The 10000-nt window shown below is 42.7% G+C and overlaps 1 protein-coding gene across 1 annotated transcript in view; it reads left to right on the top strand.

Annotated features, from left to right (window-relative positions):
• Positions 1 to 4983: 4983 nt before the first annotated feature.
• Positions 4984 to 10000, top strand: part of LOC308309325 (uncharacterized protein) — a gene marked incomplete at both ends in the record, with an annotated part of 54847 nt that continues 49830 nt past the window's right edge. Inside the window, 2 exons of the mRNA XM_080754874.1 lie at positions 4984 to 5063; positions 6362 to 6587. Coding sequence (XP_080611000.1) covers positions 4984 to 5063; positions 6362 to 6587 — 306 coding nt within the window. The remainder of the gene's footprint in view (positions 5064 to 6361; positions 6588 to 10000) is intronic.

The following is a 10000-nucleotide window of genomic DNA, read 5'->3' as shown; positions in this document are numbered from 1 at the left end:
TGGATACTCTGGGAAAGTAAAAGAAAAAAAAATACTTCAAGTAGGCCTACTCAGTCTGTGTGTGTGTGTGTGTGTGTGTGTGTGTGTGTGTGTGTGTGTGTGTGTGTGTGTGTGTGTGTGTGTGTGTGTGTGTGTGTGTGTGTGTGTGTGTGTGTGTGTGTGTGTGTGTGTGTGTGTAAAGAGAACATGGATTAACGTTAATCCACTTTCCCACAAGTATCCGAGTCCGGTTGTCAGCGCTGCCCACGGACACACATACACACACACACACACACACACACACACACACACACACACACACACACACACACACACACACACACACACACACACACACAGGCCAAAACACACATTCACAAAAACACACATTCACAAAAACACACATTCACAAAAACACACGCCCACACATGCACACTCAAAGACATACAGATCAGGCTGCACTGCAGAAGAATGAAATAAAAACTCAGTGAAAGCAAACAGTGATGTTTGGAGCTGTTTGTGAAGGCGTTTGTCTTTTTTGGTGTTTTGAAGTCAATCGGAAAAAAAGAATTAAACTCACATCCACGCGTTCGTCTTGGCAAGCTATAAAACATACTAGTAAAGATGGGTGCTTAAAACCTATTGGATTCCAAGTTATCGCACTTTGAACAATCTAGTGTTAGATTTAGAATTAAGGAGAAAGTAGCAGAAAAATGCAAAAAATGTAGAGTTCCAGGGGTCGCACAGCAACGTGTCACACATCCACATGTTCGTCTCGACGAGCTATACAACATACCAAGATATAGGCACTATCGGAAATGTAAGACTTAAAATCTATGTTTTGACGACATATAGACTATTTTTAATAGAAAAAGAATAGTATCTGGTTGTGAGCTTGTAGATCGGCTATTTCTTGTGAGCTTGTGAGGTGTGTGTGTGCATGCGCATGTGTGTGCGCGCACGTTTGTGTGTGTACGTGTGTGCGTGCCAGTGTGTTAATTTAATGTAAATTTAATTTAGTTTTAGTATTTTTTTTGTCATCTGAAAAGTCTAGTTACAGTCGACTAAATCAGCAGTTGATTTAGTCGACTAAAATGTATTTTGGCAGACCTTGATGGCATCGTAAGGGCAGATTCTACACTGTCTTGGTTGCATGCTGAAAATAGACGATCTACAAGCTGACAGCGCGGCGTGTTGTGAGCTTGTAGATCTCCTTTTTTTCATATTAAGGCAACCAAACATAAAACATGTCTTTTAGTTCTACTGGATCTCTTCTCCATTAGTCTTCTCCACTAGTCTTCTCCACTAGTCTTCTCCACTAGTCTTCTCCACTAGTCTTCTCCACTAGTCCCTCACTGACATTTTAGTCTAGTTTTTATTTGTTGGTCAAATATAATTAGTCTCAGTTTTAGTCATCATAGTTTTGTTTTTGTTTAGTTCATATCAGTGACAAACATATTTCGTCATAGTTTTTGTCAACATAAATTTACAGCGGTGTGTGTTAAAGGACAACTCCACTCTAAATCACTTCTAGGCTCATTTGTCTACTTATATTGATCCATAATGACTGTCCATGGGGCCTATTAGGCAGAAATGCTCCTGTTGTCCAGTTTCCCCAGCAGAACCCAGCAGCTCTCATAGCATAGAGTGGAGCCTATAAGCCTATCACTTTTACACTATTTGTTGTGGTCAAAAGTGATTTAATGTTTTCATGAATGTGTTACTAGTTGTCATTACAAACACATCCATGCATTGGTTGTCCCACACAAGCCACCACAATCTCATGAATCATGTTTTGGGGTGAGCATTTGGCACAATTGCCAATCAAAGTGACTGTACTGGCCAATCACAGGGAATCTTTTCCAGGACTTGGAAAAACATATACAAGCATAAGATCTGTTTAGCAGAGTGTGATGGCTTGTGTGGGACAACAAAGGCATGGATGTGTTTGTAATGACAACTACTAACACGTTCATGATTTTTCTTTTTTTTTAACTTTTGACCACAACAAATAGTGTAACATTTCTGCCTAATAGACCCCATGGTCAGTCTTACCGGTAGATGTGATTTTGGGCGGAGTTGTCCTTTAAGAAAGGTGTTCAGATCATTCTCTGTGTTTTCAGAGGCAGAACCAAAGTACCTGGTCGCTGTTCAGCCAATCCCCATCCAGCACCAGGAGAAGCACTGCACCGGTGAGGAAACAGTTAATACATGTTCTGCTATACAGCAGGGGTCAGCGACCTTTATGACAGAAACGCTATGTTTTTATTTTCTAGATAATCAGTGTTGTACCCGAACGCGTTCAATGAACCATCGTTCACAAACGCGTTCATATTTTGGGCGAACATGAACTGAACGTTCTTTGATTCCGCTTGATGAACGCGATTCTGACGTCCATGAACGGTGCTCGTTCGCTCATTCGGTCCGCGGTCTTCTGTCCTCGCGTCTTTCTTTTCATTCACATTTCACATTATGCTCCAATAACACCCAGCTGCAGACTTGAAGACCTCGCGGAAGTTGATATGTGAGCGGACTGAGCGACTGGGTGCTGTCTGCCTGGGTGCTTCTCTTCCTCGTTACGTCTCGCAACGCAAGTAAAAGCCTGACTACTTCGCCATATGGCGTGTGTTGCATGCCGAAAATAGCTGATCTGTAAGCTCACAACGCATCGCATCAACAAAACAACGTGAGTCAGCTATTTTAACCAACGCTTAAACGTGCAGATGCATGGGCGCGACGTTTGGAAGCCTCCGACTTCACAATAAGCCCCTTTTCGACTGTAGAACTAAAAAGAACTAAGTTAGTTCATTTTGGGGAACCATGAACTTTAGTTCAAAATGTAGAATTATGAACTATGACATGAACTAGTTCATTTTAGAAGTTTTGAACTTGAACTTGAACTAGTTCATTTTGAACTAGTTCTGCTAGATACTCAGTGTGCCATGTCAACATTCATTTTGACAACGTTTAAAACAATATTTTATTTTAAAATATAAATCCTATCACACACTTCTTCTGCCAGTGTGCCAGTGTTTTTTTTGTTTTTTGGGGGGCTTTTTATGCCTTTATTTGATAGGACAGTAGGCTGACAGGAAATGGGGAGAGAGATGGGGAATGACACGCGGCAAAGGTCGTCCGGATCGGGAATCGAACCGGCGACGCCAGCAGGCATCATAGCCTAGTATGTGGTACGCGCCTTGACCACCAGGCCAGCAGGTGCCCCCTGCTCTCTCCATTTTTCAACTTTTTTAAAATTTAAATCGGTGCTATTAAATTTAAAATCACACTGAAAAACCACTTACAGGCGGCAGCCGTTCGCAACTGGCAATAACAAACCTAGCCCAGCCTCCCCTGACCCTTCTCTGTATTTACCTACTGTATATATTCTTTGCACTGTTTGTTTTATTTTTATTAATTTCTTTTTTTTTTTTTTTACTATATCTACTGCATAGTACTGTGTGTATCTGTCTGTCATTCAATGTTATATGAGATACTTCAATGGTTTCCTGTGGAAATAAGCTTAGTCTTTTCTAGGATCTCCTTTTAGTTGACCTTGTACCAGTGCACTGTACCGTCATGAAACTGTACCTTTTCCTATGCAGACTTCTAATAAAGTCTTCAATCAATGATCAATCAATTGAACACCCTTTCAGGGACGTGCTGGCCATTGTGAAAAGCGGGACAACTCCCTAACGGCCGGTTCATTCTCGGCCGGTCCAGGCCGGCCATTAGGAAAAAAAAATAACTGTTTGCACAAAAGTAAAAATTAAACTGTTTGCACAAAAGTAGTGAAAACCAGGGCAGGATTAACCCTTCATGGTGCCCTGGTGCTTGGACCTGGTTTGGCATATTTTGTGTTTACAGTGAGAAACACTACAAACCCTAATAATGTAATTTCCTCTTCAAAGCACTTAAAACAGACTGCAGGGCATAGCATGATTATGTATTATACATTATGTATTCTCCACATATTTACCTGAAACAGGGAGAAGAGTGTATGGAACAACACAAAGGTCTGTAGCATAGCAGACTCCATCTCAGAGTAGGTCATTACAGGCATTACTAGCCAATTCTCTTCACTATAGAAATACTATGAAATACAATGAATCAACTAGGGAAAAAGAAGGAAATAAGGGGGGCACTGGGAAAACCATTCATACACACACAAACAAACCTCCTCGCTGATGGGGAGGAGAAAAAAAACGTTGTGTGGGAAAAAAGCATGCTTGAGCCTTGAGGATGGTGCCCCCTTGTGGTTTGATGCCCCGTGCTGCAGCACCTTCAGCCCGTTCATAAGTCCGGCCATGGTGAAAACAGCAGATCTACAAGCCGTGCGAGGCGTTGTGTGCTTGTAGATCGGCTGTTTTCACTAGTTTAAATGATTTTTTAAATGATAAATACAAAACAAACGGTTTTGGACATACAAGATTTCGCCCCGACAACAACGTAATATAGGCCTAATTCATGTAATTGGCCCACTGGCTTGTCACTTGTCATGATCTGAAATGGCAAATCTTTGAGTAGCAGCAGCGCTATAGAGAGAGATCTCTCTCTATAGCGCGCAATGAGGGCCTCTCCAACTCTTTTTCCTGGGCTGAATCAGGAGCCCAGCACGACCCTGCACCCTTTATATATATGTGTGTGTGTGCATGTGTGTGTGTGCGTGTGTGTGCGCGTGTGTGTGTATGTGCGTGCGTGTCCAGGTAAGGTGAACCTAGCTGAACCTCTCCACTTGGCCATGGACTCAGTGAGTCCCACGGCGGTGCTTCTGTCCTGGGGGAGCAGCCTGAAGACCTCCCCTCTGCTGGAACACTGTCTGGAGGACGGGTGACTAAACTTATTATTATGGATAAGAAATAATCATTTATTGTCTTCATCACAAGTCTAAAACAACACATAACCATATGACACAAGACAACATTATCACCAAGACAATACATGAGGTCTCCACTATGCACAGAACACCAGCCTGTCCATGTGGCGGGGCAGTTTGTCAGTGCAGCGATGGCTGAGGAGACTAAACTCCTGCTGACCACAACCATGTTCCATGTCAGGGTTCTGATCTTCACCCTGATGAGGTGGAAGTAGAGATACAGAGGATGATCAATGCTATTGATATAGTTATTGATACAGAGGATGATCAATGTTATTGATATAGTTATTGATACAGAGGATGATCAGTGTTATTGATATAGTTATTGATACAGAGGATGATCAGTGTTATTGATATTGAGAGTCAAGCGTGTGATGGCCTTGTTGTTCACATACAACATTAACAAATAAACATACACACCTCAATTACAATTTACAATTTAGGCATTTAGCACACACTCTCAATCCAGAGCGACTTACAATAAGCAAGGTAATACATTAATATAATAAGAAAGATAATAGGCAACAAACAATACTGTACAACAAATGCATAGGAATTTCAATCTAGAAAAACTATAACGTAGGTAGACTATGCACGTAATCAGTAAAAAAAAAATAAAAAAAAACTTTTGTAAATGGTATAGTCATCGATTACAGTATTATAGTAATGTTAACTCCATAGACACATAGAAAACAGAAAAAGTACAAAACTATAGGATAGTCGGAGGCCTTAGGGATATTTCGTGCTAATCAGTCTAAAAGCGCCAAATTCTGCACAGATGTATCCCAGGGCTTGCTCTAATGATTTAGCTAGGGCGCCTGAGTCGGCGACCTTCGGTGTCGCCACAGCGGCCAAATCAAGTTGGGCTCCCTTCGACTTTCTATACAGGAGGAAAATACCCAGAAAAACATCTGCTTTAAGTAGGATGTGAGGGGTCTAACTAGGGGTCATGATGCTTAATACATTGCAACCATTTTTTTTGGACACAAAAAAAACATTCCTTGGGCTACAAATGGCCCCAGAAAACCCCCACAAAACTGTGAAAAGTGAGTGAAAAGTGATGACTCATCACTTTTCATCACTAAACCATCGTTTTCTGGGGCCATTTGTAGCCCAAGGAATGTTTTTTTTTTTGGTGCAAAACAAATGCTTGCAATGGATTCAGCATCATAATAAAACCCTAGTTAGACCCCTCACATCCTACTTAAAGCAGATTTTTTTCTGGGTATTTTCCTCCTGTATAGAAAGTCGATGGGAGCCCAACTTGATTTGGCCGCTGTGGCGACCCTGAAGGTCGTCGACTCGGGCGCCCTAGCTAAATCATTAGAGCATGCCCTGGGATACATCTGTGCAAAATCTGGCGCTTTTAGACTGATTAGCACGAAAAATCCCCAAGGCCTCCGACTAGGACCACATCTTTAAAACAATATACAATGGATGAATGAATGATTGATTAATGAACAGACAAATGACAAACGACTGACCAGCGCCCCCTGTGGTGTGGTTCAGGTTCTACACAGTGCGCTACAGAGAAAGGAACAGCAACAGGAACAGGAAGTGGACGTACCAGACGTGTCCCACCAGCGACACGGTGGTGGACAACCTGAAACCCGACACCCCCTACGAGTTCACCGTGCGCTCCAACCTCGACCACCACCGGGCGGGGCTGTGGAGCAACCCTGTGCTGCACAACACCATGGGAGGTAATATAACCAATCACACAACACCATGGGAGGTAATATAACCAATCACAACTCTGCTACACAACACCATGGGAGGTAATATAACCAATCACAACTCTGCTACACAACACCATGGGAGGTAATATAACCAATCACAACACCATGGGAGGTAATGTAACCAATCACAACACCATGGGAGGTAATATAACCAATCACAACACCATGGGAGGTAATGTAACCAATCACAACACCATGGGAGGTAATGTAACCAATCACATCTCTGCTACACAACACCATGGGAGGTAATGTAACCAATCACATCTCTGCTACACAACACCATGGGAGGTAATGTAACCAATCACAACACCATGGGAGGTAATGTAACCAATCACAACTCTGCTACACAACACCATGGGAGGTAATGTAACCAATCACATCTCTGCTACACAACACCATGGGAGGTAATGTAACCAATCACAACACCATGGGAGGTAATATAACCAATCACAACACCATGGGAGGTAATGTAACCAATCACAACACCATGGGAGGTAATATAACCAATCACAACACCATGGGAGGTAATATAACCAATCACAACACCATGGGAGGTAATATAACCAATCACAACACCATGGGAGGTAATATAACCAATCACAACCCTGTGCTGCACAACACCATGGAAGGTAATATAACCAATCACAACTCTGCTACACCTACAATCAAAACCTCGACCAGCTGTCCGTCAGTCTGTCACGCGTCACACTTTTGCCCTGCTCGTATCTCGGCAACCGTTGCCGATCCATGCCAAATTTTTCACACACACACTCCTTGCCTGCCAAACCACAACCTCAAACCTCCAATCAATTCTCACATGACCCTCTTCTAGCGCCACAATGAGGCCGATTCTTGCAAAACACATTTTTGGACGCTGCTCCTACAGATTTTGCCCTAAAATCACACAAATCGGTACACACTTGCTCTACACTCCTGTCTTCAACATGGATCTGTCACATTTAGCGCACCATCACACTTTTTTGTCTTTCATCTGAATACCGGCCTAGTAGCCCAATCACAGGCTACTGTGGCCCAGGAGTCCCACCCAGACATTTAACAGCATACAAGCCCACAACGCATCACTGCCTCGACGCGTTGTGGGCTTGTAGATCTTCTATGTTGGGTTTGTGCCGCTTGTGGTGTGGGCCGGTCTGGGCCAAGATGCCAGGGCCGAGGTTATGTCCCAGTCCGGCCAATCAAGGTCCCGAACCCACCAATCAAACCTCTGCTACACCGGTGGTTCTCAACCTGTGGGTCGGGACCCCCAGGAGGGTCACCACAAATGATCAAATTAATGTGCAACATTGTTTTCTCACTCAACAGTAAACAAACCAACATATGGTTTAAGTGTTAAAGGAGGACTTTGCCACTTTTCAACCCTATCTTCATATAATAGGTCCTCACTAATGTTCATAATAAAATAGCACCATTTTTTCTACTCGGTCCAAGTCTCCTAGGAGAGCTGTGGGAAGTTCAGAAATCAATAGTCTTGTGACATCATCATTTTCCAAAAAATAAAATGTATCAATATTTTTGATAGAACAATGGCTTCCACTTTAACATTGCAACTTTTCAGGAATAGAAAGCCTGCATTTTCTATTAGCTTGGATTCCCAATTGATGATGTCACAAGACGATGGGTTTCTGACCTGCCCACAACCCTCCTGAGGAAAAAAGAAGAACATTTTTTTTTTTAGTGAGGACCAATTATATGAAGATAGGTTGAAAAGTGGTGAAGTCCTCCTTTAAGTATAGAGGGTGTATGCACATTTCCAAAGTGACAATGGGTGCGTTTTGGGAAATGTGTGCACTCATTGTAGTGAGTGCAGTGGGCGTGACGTTGTAGAGTGCATTCAGTGTGGCTTATTTATGAACGACCAGTTAAGGGTCAGCCGTGCGCTTTTTCACTCTGAACTGAAGGAAAAAAATTGAAAGGAGATGTAATTCACAGCATTGGCAAACCTGCTGTTAGTTTACACGTTTATGTGTGTGAAACTATCAAGCCCAAACGACCAATTAAGCTGCAAATGCTGCATTTTGCGGTCATTTCCTCCACTGTTCACAGCCGAGAAGCGCTCAAGACACGGCCATGAAAACCAACCGATCAAAACACCGCACTGACGCACCACACCGTCAAACCCCATCTTCTGAGTAGGGTCGTTCAGTGCCTGCACTCAGCACACCCGGTGCGACCCGCACTGGATTTTCCGAACGACACCGCACCAAGTGCACCGAATAAACAAACGACAACATGGCACACTAATGCGTTGAGTGCACATTTCCAAACACACCCAATATATGGATGTATGTATGGATGTTTCAATGCTGTCTGTCTGTCTGTCTGTCTGTCTGTCTGTCTGTCTGTCTGTCTGTCTGTCTGCAGATAAGAGCCTTCATAAACCTTACAAGGTTCGCAACCCTCTGGCCAAGCCCCTGGTACGTACTCACACATGCGTGCACGGCTGCATGTGCATGCGTGCACGCGCATAATGCATGTGTTCATTATGCAGTGGTTTAACACATTAAAGGATCCTGGCTAATAAACCTTATGCCTCAATCCATTATAATCGGCCTCTGTAACTAAAATGTGAAATTAGAAACACCTTCAATATTTTACAAATAGTTTGTCTGTAAATCAATAGGGGGCGCTCCCGGTGCCTTAATGCATTCCATGGGACTGGACCACACATATTACTTCATCAACTGGCCACGAGATTTGTCTCGTATGTATTATGGCATTAGCCTGGTTAATAAACCAGACTACACAACACCACCCCGTGGTGTGTGATAAGAGGCTGGCACCGCCAGGCAATTATGGCATACAAGACTTAAGCCATGGACCATTTTAATACGCATGTTTCCTAAACCCACCAGGATTGAGTTAAGACCGCCTCGCGGAAACGCGAGGACTTCCAGGAGTGGCTGAAATCCTTGCCAGACACATGGAGGGTGGATAAAGTCAGTAAAGGCATGAAGACAATATAAAACTTGTAGGCATTTGCACAATGCACAGCTATTAATTTGTCGCTATAGTGCTCAAAATAAACTGTGCTATAAAAAACAACTTGAAACTTACTTTGTACTGTGCTTAAAAAAGGTAAAACTTTGTAACTTTGCTAAAGAGAAAAACGTACTGAGAAGCTTTTAATTTGTCACTACTGTGCTCAAAATAAAAACTCATACTAATTATCAGTTAAATTGTTATAGTTTGGATATGGCTTTGGGCGTATTATGCTGTCTGTATTATTGTAATGGATCGGTAGGGCGTAGGTACAGTAATGTATTATTGTAATGGATCGGTAGGGCGTAGGTACAGTAATGTATTATTGTAATGGATCGGTAGGGCGTAGGTACAGTAATGTATTATTGTAATGGATCGGTAGGGCGTAGGTACAGTAATGTATTATTGT

The sequence above is a fragment of the Nannobrachium achirus genome, assembly GCF_963921795.1.
Source record: "Nannobrachium achirus genome assembly, chromosome: 24".
Classification (NCBI taxonomy): Eukaryota; Metazoa; Chordata; class Actinopteri; order Myctophiformes; family Myctophidae; genus Nannobrachium; species Nannobrachium achirus.
This window is presented reverse-complemented; position numbering and strand designations above follow the sequence as displayed.